At 42.1% G+C, this 24,967-nt stretch overlaps 1 protein-coding gene across 1 annotated transcript in view; it reads left to right on the top strand.

Moving 5' to 3' along the window:
- Positions 1-23,403, top strand: part of ONECUT1 (one cut homeobox 1) — a 36,564-nt gene extending 13,161 nt beyond the window's left edge. Inside the window, exon 2 of the mRNA XM_010361376.2 lies at positions 22,698-23,403. Coding sequence (XP_010359678.2) covers positions 22,698-22,990 — 293 coding nt within the window. The 3' untranslated portion in view covers positions 22,991-23,403. The remainder of the gene's footprint in view (positions 1-22,697) is intronic.
- The last annotated feature ends 1,564 nt before the right edge of the window (positions 23,404-24,967 follow it).

Genomic DNA, 24,967 nt, shown 5'->3' with positions numbered 1-24,967 from the left:
TATCCATGGGGGAAGCTTAGTTGGGACCCTAGTCTCTTCTAAGTTTAGTGCCATGTCTGCAGTTTCAGGACTCAACAATGTGTAAGGCTCAGGGGAGCAGTCCCTTGTCAGGTGGTCAGGAGTAAATAACCTATCCAGGTAGGAGCTCTGCCTTCGAGCTCCAAAGTGCTGCGGCTTGAGATTCCATTGCTTGTGTTCTAGTAGCACAAACGTGTTGGCAAGGATATGGGTCATTAGGAACTCTTAACCACTGCTGGTGGAAAGGAAAGTAAATTGGCACCTTGACTACAAAAAAAAAAATAGTGTCAATAACTTGGCATCATCTTCTCCACCTGCACCTACATATATCTAGCAATTCTACCCTTTGGCATATTTTATAGGTAAATTCATAAATGCTCTTAGAGACATGCAAAGATTGTTCATATCAGCATTGTTCCTAAGAGCAGAAAAACAGAAAAAGTCTAAACGTTCACTGACAAGGAATGCGTAAATAAATCATGATATATAAAAACTATTTTTTTTAAAAAATGAGAAACATAAATTTAAAGGAGTAGTTACCTCTGATAGGGGAAGGCAGGAAGATAAGAGGCAAGAACACCAAGTAGCTTCACAAGGCAACTAATGTTCTAGTTCTTTTGTTGAGTGGTGGGCTCATAGCTGCTCATTTTGTTACTGTGCTTCATATCTTACATATATGATACATATTGTTTGGTAGGCAGTGATTATTATTTATTTTTAACGTTGGGGAGGTAAAAACATTGTTTTTGTCTGATTCCCCAACCCAAGCAATTTGGACCAAGCAAACCTCAAGACATACTCTATTGTCATTTAAGCAGGTTCTAGCTCCATGCTAAATGTCAGCTCTCATAGGAATTATATTCAGCCAATTTTGGACAGGAGGATAAAATAAGTAAAAGAGAGAATTTTGTTAAATATGGAAAGAAGAGTTAATTCTTTCACTCATTTGTACTCCTGCTGTAGCAAGTTCCGTGCTGAGGACTGGGAATGGAATGTGTAACACGCTTTTTCTTTGGAACTCACAGTCTAGCAGGGAAGAGAACAAATAGCTGTTTACATGTTTCATGTGTGTGTGTGTGTGTGTGTGTGTGTGTGTGTGTGTGTGTGTGTTTTCCAGGAAGGACAAGTTTAAGGTGTGATGAAGGGACAGTTTTGAAGATCTGGAGGATGAGTAGGACTTGGGACAGAAATGGAGGAAGAGGTTTCCAGGCAGAGGGAACAACAGCATGCGTGGGGGCCCTGGCTCAACTCCTTTTGCAGAAGAGCTCTTAGGTTGGAATTACTATGAAGCTAAAAGCTTGTTTCTTCCCCAGCACAGCTGAGTGACACAAAACATTGCCATCAATTACAAAAGCATTCTCCAAAGCTGTGGTTTTCAGTGGTGGGGAGCCATGGACTGAGGGTTTCACATTCCTCTAGAAGAGCAAATCAGATTGGAGGGGGAGAAAGGGGGAGAATATGTGCGGCTTAAAAAGTTTCCCAGGTGATTCTAATATAAATTCAAGTGGTGAATTAGAATAATGGTATTGAGAATTTAAGGGCAGACGACTCTTACTCCCTTATTTATTTCTGGAATAACCTATAGCTTCGTAGCTTACTCTGTGTATAACTGTGTGTTTGTGTGTGTTTATAAAATCTTTTACTTCTTTTGATCTTTTTGAAATCAAAAGTTCACTCAAACCTCAAGATCCTTAGAGGAATAATTGATTCAACCTGCTCCTCCATCTAAAAAAGTTATTAATGTTCTATAGGTCCTCACTACTCAAAGTGTGGCTCCCTGAACAGCAGCATCGACCTCACCTGGGAACTTGTAAGAACTGTAGACCCTCAGGTTCCACCCTAGACCTACTGAACCTGAATCTGTATTTCAACAAGACCCCCAGGAAATTCTTGTGTCCATTAAAGTCTGAGAAGCACCACTCATGGCCATGTTACGTCACTCAAAAGGTCTGTTTTCCTTCATTCGCCCAAACACTGATCAGGTGCCTCCTATGTGCCAGGCACTAGGCTGAGTACAGGGGCACAAAAGAGGAATGAGGTGTCTATTGTATCCTGGAGGAGCTCACAGGGAGGAAGCACGCAGGAAAATAAATACTGACAACGTCTCTGATCTGGGTAGGAATAAAGTTCTATGGGAGCAGGCAGGAAAACTGGAAAGAAGACTGAAAGGAGATGACAAAGGACCTGGTGTGTTTGTGCAGCCCAAAGGAAGTTGTGACCTGTCGTGGAGTGAAATGATCAGATTTGTGCTTTTGAAAGCATGCTGGAGATGGAGATAATGGGAAGAAAAGTCGCAGGGGACTAACTAGAAGTGGCAATAGATTCTGAGGGTCTGATTATATGTCATTGTCAGCAAAGGTGGAGAAACTGGGTGGCAAAATTTGACAGCTATTTCTAAAGTCAAGTAGACAAGGTGGAGAGTGAAAATGGAAATGGAACAGGCTCCTTGCTTCTGGCATGGGAAGCTGGGTGCTTGGATATACCTTTAACTGCAGAGTGGCTATGTGGATGTCAATATAAAGATGGAATGTTTCAGAATAGCCCACCCTCTCAAACACATTCCTACAACAGGTGGGCTGTCTGGCTTCTGTACAGATTTGAGGTATCCAGTTAGATTGTTTCTGTCTCACCGGAACTTGTTACTTACTGGGAGAGACACGACGTGAGCATGATGCTAATGAGGTGAAGACTGTGGGTCTTTTGGGTCCAGTTTTCACTTCCTGCTGTAGGAGGGCAATGGTAGTTATTCACATTCCAGCCAGCCACCTCCCTGGGTACAAGGAGCCCTGAAGAACCAGTGGAAGGAGTTAGCCCAAATCCATCCCTGCTGTTAGAGAAACAAAAGTAACTCCCCAGTAATGGTAACACAAGAGCTGTCTATCTATAAACAAAGAACAAAGCAGAGTAGACAGAAGCATAGACATGTGGGTGGGGCAGACAAATGTTGGAAAGTCCTGGTTTGAGTCACTTACAAATCTGACTGTGATGGAAACTAATCAGTTTAAAGGCAAGCATATTTTCATATGAAAACACATTTTGCTTTCCTCCAATCTAGTTATTTTCACAGCTGTTCCATGAGCAACAGATTTTTTAAAAGAATTGTTTTTAATTAATAAATATTTTGAACATATACTATATGCATATCACTTTTTTTAAGTTGGACAGCATGAAAATGTATACGGAAAAAAACAAGTTTTCCTCCCAACCGTATTCCCTAGGTCCCCAAGTCCCCCTCCCTTAGAAGAAACCCCTGTTACTAGTTTCTTATATATTCTTAAGAGATAGTCTATGGCTTTTTAAGTGTGTGTATGTGTTTGTGTGTGTGTGTTCCTCTTTAAAAATAATCAAGGGCCTCTCCCATCTCCCAAAAGATAACTTTCTAGGGAAAGTACTAAATGGCTCTTACTTCTTTTAATTATTTTGCCAGAAAATTGCCTCCCTAGAATATGTTGCCCAGTGCAATTATCTGAGTAATGAAATTAAAAGAGAAGTAGCACAGGGTGACTACCCCTCTAGGTAGGTTGAAAGTGCTCCCAAGTGCTTCAATGGTGGTCCCCTTATTCTAGCTCTATTTTTCTTTTTGAGACAGTCTCACTCTGTCACCCAGGCTGGAGTACAGTGGCGCAATCCCGGCTCACTACAACCTCCGCCTCCTGTGTTCAAGTGATTCTCCTGCCTCAGTCTCCAGAGTAACTGGGAATTACAGGTGCATACCAGTGCACCCGGCCATGTTTTGTATTTTTAGTAGAGACAGGGTTTCGCCATGTTGGCCAGCCTGGTCTGGAACTCCTGACCTCAGGTGATCTGCCCACCTCAACCTCTTATTCTAGCTCTTTTACGAAAGACAATTAAATGTGTGAAAGATGTTCAAAATGCAAGCTTATAAAACATTCAATCTACCATACAGTTTCCTCTTTTAAAGTAATAACTACACTCAGACACAACTACAATATCATTTTAGAGCACTACCTTCAACACAAGGGTGGAGATTTTTTCCAAAAAGTTAATTATTGTACCATTTATATATATTTCTTTGAAGTCTGCTTTTGTCATGACATAGCCTTAGTAAATTTTTTTAACATTCGTTTGATACTTACCATGTTCAAGCACCTTGTATCTTATTTCTTAATTTATTTTTTAATTCCAATGCTTTTTTAAAAAGTAACTTCTGGCCAGGTGCGGGTGGCTCACGCCTGTAATCCCAGCACTTTGGGAGGCCCAGGTGGGTGGATCACCTGAGGTCAGGATTTCAAGACCAGCCTGAGCAACATGGTGAAACCCCATCCCTACTAAAAATACAAAATTAGCTGGGCATGGTGGCGCTTGCCTATAGTCCAAGCTATTTGGGAGGCTGAGGCAGGAGAATCATTTGAACCCTGGAGGGGGAGGTTGCAATGAGCCAAGATCGTGCCATTGCACTCCAGCCTGGGCAACAAGAGCGAAACTCTGTCTCAAAAAAATAAAAAAATAAAATAAGTAACTTCATTTCTTGTTGTAAAAGTATTAGTATTATATACATCCTTTGAGCTGGAGCTGCAGGGTAAAATACTAATAAAGAAGAAAAAATACAAGAATCACCCACAGCACCCCATACAGATAACCGTGTGTGTGTGTGTGTGTGTGTGTGTGTGTGTGTGTGTGTCCTTCCAATCTTTTCCCTATGGGATGGTATATACTACTATTTTGCAACTTTTTAAATTAAAAAATCCTGTTATTAAATTTATGGTGGAGTATTTGAAAATACATAAAAGAATAATGGAGGCAATAAAAAAACTCTGGTAATTCCATCATCCCTGTCCTTTCCCAAATACATCATGAATAGCATTCATTTATTCAACATACAGGTATAGTGAGAGGATATTTGCAAGGTAGCAGAGGAAGAGGCAAAAGCTATCCCTTTGTTCCTGGAGCACTCTATATTAGAAAATATTCTACAAATCTTCTATTTCAGAGCTATGCTATGCTATAATTTATTTAACCATTCCCCTATTTTTAGGCACTTAACTTGGTCCATAAATTGGTTGGGAATCAAATTTTTTTGATTTCATAATATTTTAGAAATATCTTCATTTACATAGTCTTTCCAACAACCTTTCCTATCATTGGATATTTCAGGTGTTTTCCAGGGTTTTTCATTTTGTTTTGTTTTTGCCATTATTAACTAATGGCACAGCAGTCAGCAAAAGTATACATGAAACTCTATCGAATAGTTTTTTTCTTCTTTCAAAAATAATTTTTCTTAAGCTATTATTTGAGAAATTATTTCTCACATTATTTAAGGAATACATTCTCCATGTAGAAGCTTTGGAAAATATGAAACATTATAAACAATAAAACAGAATCAAAACACCCATAATCCCACAACCCAGAGATAATAGCTACTTATATATTGGTTTGTTTCCTTCTAGTTTTTTAAAAGTACACATACAAAATACATCTAAAACTTTTATTTTTCACAAAATTGAAAAAACTGAATTTACAGTTAAATCTAACTCAATGTCATTAAACGTTCAAAAACATGATATTTAACATTTTTATTTGGAAATTATTTCAAATTTATAAATAGTTGCAAAATTAAAATCCTACAGAAAACATCGGTATACTCTTTACCCCATTAACATTGAGCAATTGGCCAATTAACATTTTATCCCATTTGCTTTATCATTGGCATGTGTGCTCTTGCCTTCATTCTCTCATGCACAGCCTTTCTTCACTGAGACATTTGAGGGTAAGTTGCATATGTCATGGCCCCTTACCCCTAAATACTTGAATGTATTTCTTAAGAATAGGGATATTCTCTTAGATAGCCACAGTTCAGTTTTGTGAATTAACCCAGTCATGTCCCTTCTAGCATTGTTTTCCTCCAATGCAGGATTCAGTCTTGAGGTTAGTAGTCACATCTCTTTTGCTGCTTTTAATATGAAACATTTCCACAATCTTTGCCTTTTACAATATTGACATGCTCTCTTTTAAAATAAGATTATTCTCCTTTCATGTTTACCTGATGTTTCCTCATGATTAGTTCGAGGTTGAGCTTTCTTACCCAGAAAGCTGCATAGGTGACAGTGTCATTTTTTCAAGGGATCACATCTGAAAGCGCACAGTGTCTGTCTGTCCCTCACTTAATAGGTGAGTTAATTTTGATCGCTCAGTCAAGGTGATCAAGGTGTTGTCTGATTTCTCTACTGTATAATCACTGTTTTATTTCCTTCCTTACAACTTATAAGCAGGCTATGGGGAAATGCGTTAAGATCATGCAAATATCCTACCCTTCATCAAAATTCCCCCATAGATTTAGCTTCTATTGATTCTTGCCTGATCTAATCTTTGTCATCATGGTTTTAAAATGATTTTCCCTCTCTAGCACTCCTGCCATGTTTAACGGTCAGCCTTTAGCTTTCTACAGTAAACAACAGCCTTCCTTCTCTCTCACTATCCATTTATTATTGGAGTGGACTCAGGCGTTCCTTTTTTTTCCAGTGGCTTACAATTCATTACTGTACTTAATTCTTTTGGTGCTAAATTGTCCCAGATTTGACTGATGAGAGCCCTTTCATTCTGACTCCTGTGTCCCTGTGACATGCTCACATTTTTTTTTTAACTTTCTGGCATCATAAGATGTTCCAAGCTCATTTGGTACATATTCTGCCCCAATCCTAGAATGTGCCACTTCTTTGATGAGCCCTGGTTCATCCTGGTAGGGAACAATGTTAGAGTCCAAGATGGCCTGGGCACTAAGTGTGCTCATGGCTATTAGGGTGAAAACCATGACTTTGGTTTTCTGCCCTCTCAGACAAAGCCAGGAAACAGATACATATACATTTATTTACACACACATACAAATACTCATATACACATTCATACATACATAATATCCATGTACACATAAATATGCTTATATACATGCTCATGTACGTACTTCTAAACTCATTAGTTCATACTAGTACCTCCACCTCCAATTGCAATATATCCTCAGAGGATGTTTTCCTGCCTTCCCCCATTCCCTATTTACATGTCTTTTCCTGCACAGTGAGAACTCTGGTACCCAGTAACCTACCTCTCTCCCTCTCTCTTTCTTTCTCTCTGTCTCTCTCTCACACACATTTACTCATTTGCGCAATCCTGTAATACATCTAAAATCATTTCAAAATTGCTTTGCCCATACCCATAAAATAAACAAACCTGTTTAAGAATGCTTTGGTTAAGATTCTTTTGCAGTTCTCTCTCCCCACCCCATCCACCATATCCACACCCCAGCATCACTTGGGAGCTTGTTAGAAATCCTATGGAATCAGAAACTGGCTGGAAACTCTGGTTTGTTACATTTTAACAAGCCCTGGAAGTGATTCTAATGCATGTTACAGTTTGATAAGCACACCCCAAAATATGCAGTTTGGGTTTGTGTTATGTGTATGTGTGTGTGCACTCATGCCACGTGTTATTATGTAAAATAACACTTTAAGCATGCTCTAAATGTAACAACTCTAAAACAAGCCCAGTACAAACTAATAGGGGTCCTGTCACAGCATGGGTGTGGAGGTGCAGAAATAAAACAAAAACAACAAAAACCCTCCAGTTCTTTAGTTCATCTCTTGGTGCCAGCCCGGTGGATAATAAGGGGTGGCACAGAAACCTTGTTCTTCCTCTTTCTGGGCATGAGATACCCTTACTTGCCCACAGGGATGCCCTTCAGTCCCACAGCTCCCTCCCTCCCATGTTAGGCACTTGGCAGTAAATTTGGACAAGTCAAGATGAAGGAGGCCCTGTCAATTAGTGCTAAAAACTCACAGTCATTACTGTGATCTTTTCCTCCATTCTCACCCAACTTCCTCTTTCATCATAATCACAGAACAAAACCCTCTGCCTCCAGCAATGAACTCCGTGGACACTTCACACACATCTCGCTTTTTTTTTCCTCTGCCAGACTGTCTATGACAATCAATGCAGCTGGGTTTGACAAGTACAATTTCACTGCAGGGAGAGGATGGTTACCTGGGCCTTGCCCAGTCCCACAGAAAGACCCCACAAAGCAAGCTTTCCTGGACCCAAAATCACAGGAATTACCTGGTATACTTCTCAAAGCACAGATTCCCAGGCCACTCCTAAAATTCTGATGTAGTCAGCCTGTGTTTTTGCCAAAGTATGGAGTAATTCTTTTGATCTTGGAAAGGTCTAAAATACTGTCCTAGGAGCAAGTGGCTCTCCAGTTTATTGGGCATTCAAATTACTGGGAAGCTTGTTTAAAATATCTGCTTGTGATGGATGCACCAAAATCTCACAAATCACCACTAAAGAACTTACTCATGTAACCAAACACCACCTGTACCTCAATAACCTATGGAACAAAAATGAAAAAAAAAATTGTGATTATAAAAATTACATCTATTAATACATGCTCAGTGTAAAAAAAATCCAGACATTACTTAACAACATAAATAAGAATGCAAACAACATCTATAATCTCACCATTTAGGAAGAATCACAATTTATATTTTGGTATACATTCTTCTCAACTTTTTTCCATAGATACACACACACACACACACACACACTTGCTTTTTATGCAAAAATGAGATGATTCTATCTATGCAGTTTTGTCGTCTGCTTGTCCTTTTTGTAAGACAGGATGAATAGTTTTCCACTGCAATAAATATATATCTACATCATTATTCTTAATGGCTATAGAATTTTCTACTATATTTATTTGTTCATTTATTCAATAAACGTTCATATATAGACCAAGCACTGAGCTAGATTCTGGGGATGTAGTCATAGGTAAGCAAGTCTTTGCAAACACAAATTTACCATAATTCCTTAATTAACTCCCTATAGTTTTCACTACTATAAAAGGATCTATGATGAATGTGTACGTATATTTTTGAGCACTTGCCTGAAGATAGCCTTAGAATAAATTCCTAGAATTGTTAATTACTTGATCAAAAGTAAATATATTTTAATATTGATGTAAATGTAGATCATCTTTCAGAACAGTTGTTCCAACTAATGTTCCCATCAAAAGTGCCTATTGCTCCTTATTCTTGTCAGCACTGAGGATTAGTAAGGTTTTAAATCTTTGCCAATCTGATAGACAAAAAATCAAAATAAATGTTCTCTCTCTCTCATAAACTGACAGAGAGTTCATATCCTTTGCCGTGGATGTTTTTATTTCTGAGTGATTTGCATAAAGAAATTATTGTGTATTTTACAACTGCTTCTCAATTTTTGTCTTTGGATTTGGTTTGTGGTATTTTTAAGCCACATTAAAGTTCATTTTTTTCCACGTTAAAAAAATTAATTAGAAAACAAAATATCTGCTTGCAAACCTCACTCTCAGAGACAGTAGGTATAGGATGAGGTTCCAAAATGTGCATTGTGAACAAGCCGCCCCTTTGTGCTCCCAGGCGATGGTGATATATTTGGGCCACACCTTTAATGGAGTTCACGCTCGGGACTCTCAGCCCTTGTTACTCAGAGTGTGGTCCTGGACCAGCAGCTAGACATCACCTGGGAGCTTGTTAGATGGTCAGAATCTCAGGGCCTACCCTGGCCTGCCGAATCAGAATCTTCGTCTTAACAAGATGTCCAGGTGATTTAAGTTTGAGAAGACCGATTTAGAGGAGTGGTTCTCAGCCTTGGCTAAGTATTAGAATCACCTAGGGAGCTTTCAAAAATCCCAGGCTTAGGCCTCTGCGAGACTGAATAAATCAGTATCTCTGGAGAAGGATCCCAGGCACAAGTGCTTTTAAAGTTTCTCAGTGGTTCCCATTTACAGAGAAGACTAAAAACTTCTGAGGGTCCTTCCAGTCTCTCCCATTGCAGAATGCAGGCCAGCCCTGAAGCCCAGGAGAAAGAAATGATGCCCTAACCCATGGATCCAGGGCTCTATAATGGCCAGAGGTCCTACTCACAAAGCCCAGCGGCTTGCCAGAAGAAAAAGAAACAAAATGGGATAGCATTTCACCTTATTTACAAAGCATTCTTTGAGTCTTTCATCCCTTGAATTTGAATTTCTTCAAGACTATTCTGCTGGAGTCATCTCATGAATTTATTGTTAAGGTTTCTACCACACAGACTCTCTGGATATTTGCTGACATTATCCATAAATCTGATCCTTATCTCCTCTCTATTTAAGGCAGATATGGACCAGTCACCACCCAAACTTAGCAAAGACGGACACAGACAGTACACCTCTGCCCTCTGGTACTCAGTGGCCCCACCTGAGCACCTAACCTTGAGCAAGAGGGGCTGATTACCTACTCCTAACTAATTTCAATGTCCCACTCCAAATTAATTTCCTCTGCGCCTTCTGCTCCTCCAGCTCTGTTGCTCCAGCCTGCTCCTTACCTGTCCCTGAGCTCCCTTCAGACCCAGTCATAGGAGTGGTGGCAATACCAAGGACTCAGCCAACCTTCACTGACTTCCCAGTCAGTGACATATCAGATATATCCCCATATATTCCCCATTTATCCCCATATATTTCTGATATAACATTTCAGAAATATCCCCATGGTGCCATTAAACTACTGCAAATATCACTATCCAGTAAAGGTATTAAGGCTATCTCATGGAACTTCATTCTATGTACACATTTTCAAAACTTAAAAGACTTGTGTCTTTTGCATCTCTATTTTCTATGGAGCCGCATCCAACTTGCTTTTCCAACAAGGGTGCTGAGTATGCTGAGGAAATAATACATGGTCTAGTGTTACCGACTGTGTGAGAGAGATGGGTAGGTAACTAATTATATTGTGGGAGGGTGCTCTGTGGGCACAAAAGACAACAACTCTCCCTGGAAGGGAGAGGGGAGGGAGAAGGCTTAGCAGAAAAGAAGATGCTTGAGGTTGGCCTTCATTGCATAGGGAGTTTTTGTATGAAAAAGAGAAAAGGAAGGACATTCTGGGTGCAGGAAACATCTTGGGCAAAGCAGTGGTGGTGTGGAGGTTCGTACCTAGGAATGACTTCTGAGCAGTGTGGCAGGAGCGATTGATATTGAGTGGGCAGTAGTAGGAGGTGACATGGGAAACGTGGTTGAGGTCAGAGTGTCAAGGTCCTTGAATATCATGGGAGAGCAGCCGCCAAGGGCTTTCATCTTGGGCTTTTGGGAGATCCCTGTGAAACGAATTGTACAAAATGCGTGTCATGGGAAGAATAGCATTTACAGTTTGATTCTACGGACAACTTTCCAGAAAAGCAAACTAGGAAAACTTCACTAATTGGAAATTAATTAGAGAAAATGTCTGATGACTTAGTGAAAACTCAAGATTGTAGGTTTTTAAAAGAAATTCTGTTTTATAACTCTCAATTACTGTAAATACTATAACATATACATCTATTAATTAGAAAAATTAGGTCGATAAGCTAAGACTTACAATTCACAATAGGCATAGATGAGGTAAAAATAAGCAGGTAATTCATCAGGTATGCTTTTTGTTTTGACTGTTTTGTGGAATTACCATTATAACTAGAGCATCCATATCACAGATTTCCAATTATTGGAGGCAAACTATTGAGAGTCTTTTTTAAGTGAGGGATACTGATGTAATAAAACTCCAACTGATCAGCCATTACCAGAAGTTTAGGAATTTAGAATTCTTAAAGAATTTAGAAAAATCCTTTTTTAGTTTTAATTTTTAATTATGGATACATAATAGTTGTATATATTTATGGGGTACATGTGATATTTTGATACAAGCATACAATCTGTAATGATAAAATCAGGGTAACTAGGTTATCCATCACTTCAAGCATTTATCATTTTTTCATGTTCAGAACATTCCAATTCAACTCTTTTAGCGATTTTGAAATACACAATAAATTATAATTAACTGTAGTTGCCCTATAGCGCCACCTAACACTAGATCTTATGCATTCTATCTAACTGTATATTTGAACCCATTAAGCATCCCCTCTTTGTCCCCCCTCCCCACTACCCTTCCCAGCCTCTGGTAACCATCATTCTACTCTCCATCTCCATGAGTTCAGTTTTTTTTTTTAGCTCCTACCTGTGAGTGAGAACATGCAATATTTACCTTTCTGTGCCTGGCTTATTTCACTGAACGTAATACCCTCCAGTTCCATCCGTGTTGCTGCAAATGACAAGATTTCATTCTTTTTATGGCTGAATTATATGTATATATGTATATGTACCACATTTTCTTTATCCATTCACCTGTTGATGGACACTTAGATTGATGCCACATCTTGCCTATTGTGAATAGTGCTGCAATAAACATGGCAGTGCAGATATCCCTTCAATATATGGATAGAAATCAAAATTCTTGAGCCAAACTTGCAGAAAAGAGCCATATTGCCCTTTGCTACTGACCAAACTAGCAGGTGCAAGGCTGCAGCTTCTCACTCCCCACCAGTTCCTTTGAAGCTGCAGTACAGGGGGAGAGCTTCATGGAGGGAAGGGTCAGGTTGATGGGTGTCTCTTCCTGTGAGTATGAAAACTGATGAGCCTGTGCTCAGGAAAATGTGTGCACGTGAGCGTGGATGGCCAGCAAGAGGACGATGCCAGTGTCATTGGGTACTAAATGCATTCTTTCGACAAGAATTCTCAGCTACTATTCTAATTCAGGTTTAGCCTCTATCACAGGGAAAACAGAACAAGGGATGGAAGACAAAGCTTGTGGAGAGAAGAACTGAGATAGTCTAGAATCACACCAAAATAGCTGTTTGCAGGGTCAGAGAAAGCGAAAGCTGGTATGGTTCTGTTTCCCCGCAGTCTGTTCCTGAGGAGGAGCGGGGGCGCACCTCCCGATGTCCTCCAGTGCTGTCATGGGGCCCTGCGCTGGCTGAAATCCCAGCTGTACCATTTTGCTGTTGGGGTGACGTGGGCCAGTCCCTTAACCTCGCCGAGCTTCAGGCTGCTCATTCGTCGACTAGCGAGAATAACAGTATCTCCCTCGTGCCCTTATTGTGAGGTCTGGTAAGGTGATTCATGAATGGGGCTTAGCTCAGGAGATGCTGTCCACCCCTCCCAGGCCCAGGCAACCTTGTCCAGGGTTCCCATCTCTCCTGGGATGCAGCTGTGGAGCTTCACCTGGAGAAGACAGGTCCATCACCACATTTTATTCACTGACTCAGGAAGGATTCCAGGCAGCAGACTATGGGATGACAGGATTCTGTCCTGGACACCTCTGCTAGGGAAGCAGATCAGGGGCAGGGAGAGGCTACAGTCACTTCCCTGACCTGGCTTTTGCCAAGGCCCTCTGCTCCTGCTCTTTCCTTTTCCACTGGGTGAGCTGCTTCCTTCAGCTTCTTCTCAAAGCTGATACACACAAGAAGACAGCCATCCCATGCTCCCCTGCACCCTCCCTGACATGAGACTACTCCAGTCCCTCTCCCAGGCCAGCATGGGTGTGCTGTCTGCTATGCTGCCAGAACTCCCTTTGTCTCAACTTCCATCCAGCCCACTTTCCTGGAAGGCCAAACTGCAGTCCTTTCAGCCACATCAACACAGGTCTGGCTGACAACTGACAACTGCTTGGCTGACCAACTGCTGCTGTTCTGTTCACCTTGGGTGCAAGTCCTCTGAGCTCCACTTCACCCGCTGCTTCAGCTTCGGCCCCCGTTTCACCATCCTGGGGAAAGTTTCCATGATGTGTTCACTGTTGCTGCCCTCTGCTTCCAGGGTCCAGTGAAGCTGGAGGCCCAAGTCCCCTACTAACCAGCCCACAGGTAACTTGCCTAACCTCTCTGACAGGGTTTCACCTACAAAAAAAGAAAAAATACCCATTTCTACCTAACCTGAGTTTTGTGGGGATCACATGGTAAGGTTTTATGGAGGTGTTTTAACCACTGTAAAGCAAGACACAAGGGTGAGTTACGGTGATTATTCCCCACTGGGAATGTCTGCCCTTTGCATGTTCTTATTAGGCCTTCCATGTGTGTGACCAAAAGAGTTTCCATAGTTGCTCTGGCTACCCACAGAGACAGCAAACACAGCTCATGTCCAGCGGGTTGTTTGGGCTCCACTTCCCTCTGCTGGCCGTCAGTTTCCAGACAATCTGTGCGGGACTTTGCTTCCCATGCAAAGGCTGTCCTTGCCCATATCAGTTATAGCTCACTGGTGTTGCTTTGCAAATGGCACATTGGGCTGTGCCCTCTGAATTTGCCACTTAAGAGCTCCTTTATCCCCCAAACAACTGGGGACACAGCTTATAAAAATATGCACAGCACAGTAAGATCACTCAAGGCAAGGCAGATAACATTCTGACGTAGGACTCCTGGAGTCTGAGCTCTAATCCTGACTGTTTCGGTCAATCCAATGGCTCTTTAATCTCCACAGTGTAGGTACTGGCCTGGAATACAGGCTCAGGAACAGTCCTGCCACGTTTACTTGCATAGCTCCCCCTTCATGTGTCTCTCGCTACCCCCATTGCATTTTACTGAAATCTGTTTATTTGTGTGCTCACTTGTCCACATACATTGTCTCTAAGAGTTTACTTTGAAAAACAGCTTCATCTGACAAGAGAGGGTCTTCGGGGCTGAATGCACATGAACTACCTCTTGTCCTTTGCCACAGCCCAGAAAACGGTCTCTCTCAGTGGCAGGTAGGGGTGAGAGCAGAGGGCTCACCCCGTGTGCATGCCTGGCTGTCGCTGCTCTTACAACTTAATAGAGATGTAACTCACATACCGTAGAATTCACCCATTTAAAATTATCCAGTTAGTCACAGAACTTTTCAACCACAGTCAATTTTAGAACATTTTCATCAGCCCCCAAAAAAGAAGCACCTTACCTATTAGTCACTCCCATTTCCCACCACCACCCCTTCAGCCATAAGCAACCACCAGCCTGCTTTCTTTCCCTGTGAATTTTCACATTCTGGCCCACATGCTTTTGGATATTTTTGTTCCCTACCCCTGAAGCCCCAAGCTCTCCTGAGCAGGGTTTGCAGGGATGTCATGGCCAAGCCCATCAGGAATCTGGGTAGCAGCCCTGGGCTGGCTCTTGAGAACTTCAGGATGTGTCTTGCCTTACCAGTGCACCCCCTTCTGACCCAGAGGCACTGGAGCAGCAAAGGGGCTGAGGGCCGCCTGGACGTTTCTCTTCTAAATCCAGGCCAGAGCCCCCTTGCGTGACTGAGACATCACAGGCTTACCTGTGCAAGAACACTTGGCCCTGCAGGCTGCTGAGGGTTTGCAGTTTTCAGCATCTACATCAGCCTTTAGGGTGAAGATGCTGCATCTCCAGCAGGCCCTTATGAAAAGGCCAAGTTGTCTTTAGATGTCAAGGCAGTTTAATGGTGTCCTGGACATCTCAGCCCTTCCCCTTTACTGCTTTCTAGCCCACTTTCTCTGCGATGATGTTAGGACAACATCCTCTAGGGCAGCTATTTCGAGGGAGAAAATACTTGGCTAGAGTCCAAGGACTCACAGAGAGCAAGCCACGTTTGAGTGGATAAGCTGCCGGCACACAGCTCAAGCCCAGCTCTGTGGCCACTGATAGTTGTGTGATCTTGACCAAGTCCCTCACCTTCTTTGAGCTTAGTGTCCCCAGCTGCAAAATGGAATATGATGGCTTCTCTCACCTCACAAAATGGTACTAAGAATTAGTAAGATAATATCTTTTATGGTTTGAATGTGTCCCCCAAATTTCCTGTGTTGGAAACATAATCCCCAAATTCATGAAGTTGGTGGTATTTGCAGGTGCATATCCACGGAGCTGGGCCAGAGCTTGCATCTTCTGAGTCCAGGCTCATTTAAGAAGTTGTATCATAAGTTCATCTGGCTTTATTAATGCCTCCCAGGCCAAAATGTCTGTGCCCACATATTCCCAGACAAATTCCTGGCAGACTTTTGCATAATTCAATCAGCACTTTATACGTTGTAAAGTCCTTTGTATCATGAAGTCAGGAAAATGGATATAAGTTGGTATACAAATGCTTGAGTGACAACTGATCCTAAGATGTTACTATATACTATGTTTTATAAAGTGTGTTCTAAGACAGGGCTTCTTAAACTCTAGGTAGTGAAGGACTAGTTTGTTGGTTTGTTTCTAACTTCCATCTGTCCTGAATGAATAATTTTGATAATACAATAAAAAATATATTACTAGAGAAATAATCACACATTTGAATGTTGCAGCAATGTCAAACTGCCATAAACGTTTGTAATTGCTTAGTCTCAATTTTTTGTACTGACCTTGTTGCAGGTCATTAATGGTTCACAGACCAGCACAGGTCTGCCAGCCACACTCTGAGAAACTGTTCTAAGGAACACCATTCCTGAGAGAAATTCCCTGAATAAAGAGTTCTTGGCCGGGCACGGTGGCTCACGCCTATAATCCCAGCACTTTGGGAGGCCAAGGCGGGTGGATCATGAGGTCAGAAGATCGAGACCATCCTGGCTAACACCGTGAAACCCCTTCTCTACGAAAAATACAAAAAAAATTAGCCGGGTGTGGTGGCAGGCGCCTGTAGTCCCAGCTACTTGGGAGGCTGAGGCAGGAGAATGGTGTGCACCCGGGAGGTGGAGCTTGCAGTGAGCTGAGATGGCACCACTGCACTCTGGCCTGGGGGACAGAGCAAGACTCCGTCTCAAAAAAAAAAAAAAGAATAAAGAGTTCTTTGATCAAATAAGTTTGGGAGACCCTATAAGCTAGAAAGTGTTGATGCTCAGTAACATATTAAAGCTCTGAAAAGTCCTGCATTAAAGAAGTTTGGTTAATCATTAATTAATTCAGCATTTCCCAAACTAACTTGACCTCACAACTCATTGTTCACAAAATACCTTTCAACCTCCTGCAAAGTTACATTTCTTGAAACTAACTTGGCTCTGCCTTGCCTACTATGGTCAAAGCAGTCCCCAGGCATGCCTGAAATAGAAGCCTCTGTCCTTTGCCCACACCCTTATGCTCTGTTGTTTTGTTTGTTTTTTGTTTTTTTTTTTTTATAATCTTTTATTCCTGTGGCACACAAAGTCATGCTCTGACTTTTACCATCTTTCATGCCTACTTCTACCTCCTTCATAGTACTCACTTCCGGTGACCTCACCCATAAACATCAAAGTCTGATATGAGCCCCTGCTGCCCTTTGCCAGTGCATCCTATAGATCTGTCTGCTTGCCCACCCCCAAGGGCATCTTTCTCTCTCTCTCTCTCTCTCTCTCTCTCTCTCTCTCTCTCTCTCTCTCTCTCTCTCTGTATATATATAGATAGAGAGAGAGAAAGATCCTGCACACTCACGTGGACTCTCATAACCTCCAATTTGGAGTTTCCTACCTTACAATGGTAAGGTAGGAATTACGATGGGTAATCTCTACTCTGAAATCAACTCTGTGGAAATTTCAGCTCTCACAGCTATGGTCTGGTGAAAGCTTCTAGAAGTATGGCTTGTTTCTATAGGTTGCTCCTCCTAGCCTCCTCTGGTCATTCAGTGACTCTCAATAAGCTTTAGTCTACTCTCCATTTTACTGATATCTCTGCTTTCTTTTTCAGCACCTCCAACTTTGGCAGCATTTCCTCCAGATCTAATCACATCAACTTATTCACAGATATACCTCTGTCCCACACCCACATGGATACTGATCTGCCCTTACAACCAGGCCCTAGGCCAGAGTGTCCTGGAGATACAGAGTGAGTCAGCCAGGGTCCCTGCTCCAAGAGAATCTCACTCCCCAGGTTCTTGTGTTATAACGTCTACGGTGCTTGAGGTCCCGGGGCAGGAACTTCCAAACTGCATTTCCCCAACATTAATATTGTATAAGACATTAATCGACAGTCTCCACCAAAAAGGGTTCTGGGGTCAAACAAATTTGAGAAACAGAATTAGGTGTGCTTACATATATTGTGAATCTTGAGGAAGAGGCAATATATAATAGATTTTTTAAAATGTCCTTGATCTGCAAACCATCTTTTCAAGGAACCCCTGTTTGAGAGAGTATCATTCTCCTGATGCCATTTGGGAAATGCTGGCTCAGGGGTAGCTTCAGCAGACAGTCCTGCCAAATGCCAAGGACCAGACTGAAGTCATTCAAACATACAATCTGGCTAGATGGAAGATGAATAACTCTTTCTGATTTCCCTTAGCTCTGCCTTTTGAATGATAAATAAGTCAAGTCTGCACCCAGTGCTCTGTTATTTACTTTTCCATGGGTGTGTGTTCTGTGTAATTTACCATCTAGAGACCTAATGACTTCCAAGTCTATATTTCTAGCCCAGACCTCTTCCCTGAACTCCAGATCCCATACATCCTGCTGCCTGCTGGACAACCACCTATTGGAGATCTTTAACAGAATGTCCAGCAAACACATCCAATAGTATTTGTTCCATATAGAAGTGGTTACTACCCTCATAAAACTCATTCTCCATCTGTATTTCCTAATGGCCCCATTGCTATCATCCAACCAGAAACCTGGCAGATGTTCCAGACTACACCTTCTTAGCCAAGTACTCAGTAAGTCTTCTTGATTTGACCTCCCAAGAAGTTCTTCTCCATTCTCAACTGCCATTGTCTAATTATGGGTCCTCATTACAGTGATTTTCTTTTCTTTTTTGGAGATGGAGTCTCGCTCTATCACCCAGGCTGGGGTGCAGTGGTGCAATATCAGCTGACTGCAACCTCCGCCTCCCAGGTTCAAGCAATTCTCCTGCCTCAGCCTCCTGAGTAGCTGGGATTACAGGCGCCCACGACCACGACATGCTAATTTTTGTATTTTTAGTAGAGACAAGGTTTCACCATGTTGGCCAGGTTGGTCTCGAACTCCTGACCTCAAGTAATCTGCCTGCCTCGGCCTCCCAAAGTGCTGGGATTACAGGCGTGAGCAACTGTGCCTGGCCCTACGGTGGTTTTCTGACTTCTATTTTAGGTCTGTTTCTCTGCAAAACAGACTCTGAGTTTCTGAGATGCGCAAGCAGAAAGGTTTTTGGAGCATGTTAAGGAGAATAACTCCCCTGGGGGTGGTGAAGGAAGTAAGATTGGGCAGAAGGAGGAGTTGAACAGCAATGTAGGTGCAAAAATACCCTCAACCAATTATATGGAGTGCTCTTGAACCAGATGACTCTTTAGAGTTGTCTCACTTGATGCAAGGGGTTAGGTTGAAGGTCCTTAAACCAACTCATTTCCACTCTCCTAGACCACCACCTTCCATAACCCCATCTCCTACACCCCCCCACCCACCTCTACTAGATATGGGCAAACCCCAAACCCACCCCAGGGTGTCATAACCTTTGGCCAAGGGCGATTCCAAGAATGGACCTCACCTGAGAGCCACCTGTCACCAACCCTTCCAGCAGCTGGAGGAACGAGTGCCTCAGTCCTGAAGGGGGATCTGAGGCACTCGGATCACAGCACCAACTGTAGCATTCTTGTTCCTAATCTTGCTGCTTTCCAGTTCTCCCTCCACAACACCACCAGAGGGGTTTTTCTAAGCCCAAATGTAATCACACTACACCCTTACTTATTATACCTCTCCATACCTCCTCCTTACTTACGAGATGATTCATATCTGATCTCTGTCTAAGCACGAAGCCATCTCCCACAGCCTTTCCTTCTTGTGTGCCCTCTTGCCTCACAAATACCAATCTACTAATACTTATCAATCCTTCACAGTGCTGCTCCCTCTGCAGGGAACGAGCTTTCCCACTCTTCCCACTCCTCTCACTAGCAAGCCTCCATTTATCCTTTAGGGCCCATCTGAAGCCCGTTCTCTATAATGCCTTCCTGAATATCTTCAAGCAGTAGACTCTGTACACTCTTTTTATACTCTTGTAGTTAATTGCTTATATGCAGTTATTTGCTTAAATCTGGCATCCTTAAGAGCAAAACCTGCGTTGTATTCTTTTTGTTTATTTATTTATTTATTTTATTTTTTTTTATTTATTTATTTATTTTCAGACGAGTCTCGCTCTGTCGCCCAGGCTGAAGTACAGTGGTGCGATCTCAGCTCACTGCAAGCTCCACCTCCCAGGTTCACACCATTCTCCTGCCTCAGCCTCCGAAGTAGCTGGGACTACAGGCACCCGCCACCACACCCGGCTAATTTTTTGTATTTTTAGTAGAGACGGAGTTTCACCATGTTAGCCAGGATGGTCTCGATCTCCTGACCTCGTGATCCGCCCACCTCGGCCTCCCAAAGTGCTGGGATTACAGGCGTGAGCCACCGCGCCTGGCCTTGTATTCATTTTTAAGTCAATGAATCAGCCATCTGCATCAGTATTGTATAAGGCTGTGTCTACATGGGCTGACTCAAACTAACTGGAGTTGACTTTAGTCATTTTTTTCTGGGACTTAATCTAGGTGCCCAGTGAGGGCTGTAGGCCCCTGGGAGGAGGAACTCTATTTGGAGACTCTCACCTGGCTCAGGATGTATATAACTCGAGGCTCTGAGGGAGTTGGGCATTTAGTAACACTGCCCATTAGGTTGATGCCGCCCCCCATGGTGGGCAAGAAGCATAGCAAGTGACCTACAAGACATGTTACAAAAGGCCATAAGGCCTGCCTTGCCTACAAATCTCTCTTTCATGACTGAGCCCTCCCTTCATGTTCATTCTGAAATTCTCACTCCTATATTTACTAATAGTTGGATCAGTGGCCCCGTAAGTGGGGTGAATACACCCCAGGGTCTGGGCAAGCAGATGCATCTCTAGAAGAGAATTTCATGTCTATTTTTATTTTATCCCTTTAAAAATTTTAGTATTGTGGGCTGTGGGCAGTGGCTCACACCTCTAATGGGAGGCCGAGGTGGGCAGATTGCTTGAGCCCAGGAGCTTAAGATCAGCCTGGGCAACATGGTGAAACCCCAGCTCTATAAAAAATACAAAAAAAATAGCTGGGTATGGCAGCACGCACCTGTAGTGCCATCTACTCCAGAGGCTGAGGTGAGAGGATCGCTTGAGCCCAGGGAGGCAGAGGTTGCAGTGCACTGAGATTGCACCACTGCACTCCAGCCCGGGCAACAGGGTGAGATCCTGTCTCAAAAAAAAATGTTTTTGTATTGTGTATGTTTTATAATGTGCACAATACAGTAGTATACTAACACATGTATATGATTTATAAATAAATAATATAAGGGAATATACACTCAGAACTTTTTTTTACTAAGTAGCACATTGTTTTAAAAAATTGGAGCCCTCTGGATTGGACTGTAAAGCCTTGAGCCCTCTCCAGCTTTCACCTATGAGCTATGCAGCTGATCTGTTGCTGAGCTAATTTCTACCAATGGGCACCTAAAGTTTTACAGGAACTCTGAAGTCTAGGATCTACCCAGCTGCGAATGAAAGGGAGGGGGAGGCTGAGGAGAGCACAGAGGCTGAATTTAGCCAGAGTTGGTGAACCATCAGGTAAGGAATTGAGAACCTGGAATACACAGATGCATGTGGTGAAGCAGAAGGCAGCAACAGGCAGGACAGCAATGGGAGGGATGCGATATGGAAGAGTGGCAATCCCTCCCTCCACCACGAAGCATGCGCCATCCATCTTCTACTATGGTGGGGATGAGAGGTACAGTCAGCCAGATATAAAGGTGGCAGTGGCAGCTCTAGAACACCTACATACGGGGCTAAGAGGCAGCAATCTGATTGCAGTGAGGGCATAGGAGCCTTGTCTTAAGGCTGCATTCGCATATCAGAGCACCTGGGTTATATGGTTATTTGTGGATGGTTGTGGGGATTGATTGATGGTGGAGATTGGGTGGAGGGGCGGTGTGCATTGTTACCAGTGCAGCCCTGAGAGTCCTTTAGCAGGTGGAAACTAGTGAGCCACATTAGGATGGAAAGAGAATTATGGCATCTAAAATCAGGAGAGACCCTGATCTGGTGCCAAACCCTGGGGCCTGAGGGCTGCATTGGGATGATATGTTAGAATAGCTCCAGCAGCCAAAAAGCAGCTTCGTAATACAGGACCAAACATGCATGGGTAGGGAATGGGCCCCTCAGTGGGAGACCAGGTAAGGGATGAGGGGGACTCCAAGAGCATGGCTTGCAAAAAGGAGGCACAGAGAGACCCCAAAGATGAACATGGCTAACTTGGCAGGTTTAGTCTCAATGTCGAGGAAGAGTGGTTCACACCTCCACAGTTCCTGGTTCCACTAGAAAATCGGTAGAAGACTGATGGCCATGATAAAAAACTATATACTGAACTTTCTTATATACAGATTTTCCTGGAAAATAAAAAAGATCAGAAGGGAAACAAATGCAATTCCTTTCTACTATGTTTTCAGACTCTGATTAGGCTCTTAATATTCTACTGGCAGCAGACTATAAACCCTTTGAGGGCTACAACTGCTTCTTACTAACAAGGCATTGCATTTGTAAAGTTAGCATAAACTTTTACATACACTATTTCATACCACAACACAGCAAGGTAGGTATTCTTATATGCATTTTGCAGATGAAGAAACAAAAGTTCAAAGTGATAAGTTCATTTAGCCAGAAACTTACATTCTACAGGTGAGGAATCTGAGGCCCAGATGGAGTTAACTGACTTACCCAGGACAAAGAGCAAATACTCATCAAAGCCACAACCCACACCCAGGCCTCACAGAACTTCACCTATATCCCAATTCTCCATTCTCTTATTACTCTTTCCTCCCAGCCCCCCATGGTGCTTAAAGCAGAGGTCAGCAAACAGAAAGCAGGCCATGAGGAGTGGCTAACAAATTTTTATGAGCTCTTTCTTACTCTTGATTCTCCCCTAGATCATTTGTTCTAACATCTTCTGTGTTTCTTCACAGCATGTAAAAGGAAAGAACAAGAACATGGGAAAGATAGAGGCAACACACCCAAAAAGCCCAGGTTGGTCTTCACAGATGTTCAGCGTCGAACTCTACATGCAATATTCAAGGAAAATAAGCGTCCATCCAAAGAATTGCAAATCACCATTTCCCAGCAGCTGGGGCTGGAGTTGAGCACTGTCAGCAACTTCTTCATGAACGCAAGGAGGAGGAGTCTGGACAAGTGGCAGGATGAGGGCAGCTCCAATTCAGGCAACTCATCTTCTTCATCAAGCACTTGTACCAAAGCATGAAGAACCACAAACTAAAACCTCGGTGGAAAAGCTTTAAATTAAAAAAAAATTTTTAAAAGACCAGGACCTCAAGATAGCAGGTTTATACTTAGAAATATTTGAAGAAAAAAAAGTGTTATTTATAGTCCAAAGAAACCAAAGACTTAGCTCACCTGCATTCTGACTTTGTTTGGAGACACACACTTCAGCGGGGCGGCGACTTGGCAAGACAAATGATGAGCAGGAAAACACCACTGGATCTCACACCTTCAATCCATGACCATCCTCGCTGTGCTTGGCTGTTTAGTGGTTTGGAGCATAGTGATTTTGAGCCATTGAGCGGACATCTTTTAAGATCGAACTTTCTCATCTGTTCTACCATGCCACGAAGGTGTATGATGTCTCAGTACTGTGTGTGGGTGTGTGTGCATGTGTGTGTGCGTGCATGTACACACACATGCACGCACACACACAACCACCACCACCAGTGGTTAGAGACTTAGGCAGAGCTGGTCTTCAGAAATGGTTGTGCTATAGGAGTGCAACCAACATGGTATGGGGTTGTCTGAGTTCATTGGATTAGTGATTTTGCTCATCTAGCCTAGCGTTTGAACCTGCCAGGCCCGCAACCTAAATGCAGATTCAAACCCAGCAAAGAAAATTTGAATGACACCTAAACCAGTGCATTCTCTTTGTTTGTTAAGGAATGTTCAGATATTTTTTAAGAAATGAAACAAGAGTCCATCCATTTAAAAAATCACCTAGGTACCAAAGAACACACTTAATATTATAGTGCAGGTATTTTATTGCAATGATTTTAATAACCAAAGCTATTTTTACACAAGATACTATGTAAAGTTATACGTATGAACTGATCTAGCTGTAATACACATGCCACATAGAATCATGACTATTATTTATGACTCTTGAAGCATTTGAAATATGAGTTTTCAGAACTGGCAAGAAAGAATGTAGCTTCAGGGAAGCAATTAATATCATAGCAGAGAGGTCGATGCAGTACACGTGTACATCCAGATGGCACACTCCTTTTCAGGACCCATAAATGTCACTAAAGTAGAGAGATAGACATAATTCCATAATCTGTTCCTAGCTGAGAAAACCTGAGGATCTTTCCAAAGTAGGACCCCATTTTTACACTAGAAAACTAAGTTTAACAGGGAAGGTAACTAAAGTAGAAAATTCGTCCAAAGTAATGCTTTTTATAAAAGGTCACTAAATGAAGAACTATCCTTAGATTAATTGACTTATATTTGCTTTATGCATTTGGCACCAAAAACCTCTTTTAAATACTTTACAAATACAAATAAAGTAAAAAAAAAATTATTCAAATGAACTATTCAGTACTTATAAGTATCCTAAAAAGTAATCAAACTAACTTATTGCCAATCCCAGAAATTTTATCACTTGGACATCAATAAAACAGCAGAAATGGTGGAATTGGTGGAACTGCAAAGAAAAAGCCAGTGTTCTCGTGGATGACAAGACTTTTGATCTATTGGTATTAATCAATTTATTGAACTAAGAATACCCTCCAAAGCGTTCTGCATTCTTTCTTGCTACTGCATTAAGCTGGAAATTTTATAATATAGATTTTGCTCTCTAACAGGGACAGATTAAAAACTAGACCTGAGCTTACAAATACAAAATTTTAAATCTATTTTTCCAAATCACTTAACCAGAGCTGTAGAAATCAAAGCCAAAAAAAAAAAAAAAAAAGAAGTTGTATTAGTGGTACCCCAGTGAATCATTAGATTTCCAGAAAAATTCTCTCTGAATTCAGTTGGACTGTAACTTATGTAAGTGGATGCCTATTATGCCATTAGGTAAAGAATTGGATACTCTTAGTTAATTACCACCCCTACTTAGAACTATAAAATTAAATGTTATCCTAATGATAAGTTGTTTTATTGAGATTCATTAAAAATGCCAAAGAATAAAACTGAACCATCTTGACACAAAGCATAACTCCTTAGCATC

This window comes from Rhinopithecus roxellana, chromosome 5, assembly GCF_007565055.1.
Source record: "Rhinopithecus roxellana isolate Shanxi Qingling chromosome 5, ASM756505v1, whole genome shotgun sequence".
In the NCBI taxonomy this organism is placed as follows: Eukaryota; Metazoa; Chordata; class Mammalia; order Primates; family Cercopithecidae; genus Rhinopithecus; species Rhinopithecus roxellana.
Note: the sequence above shows the minus strand (reverse complement) of the source record. Positions and strands in the feature narration are given on the sequence as shown.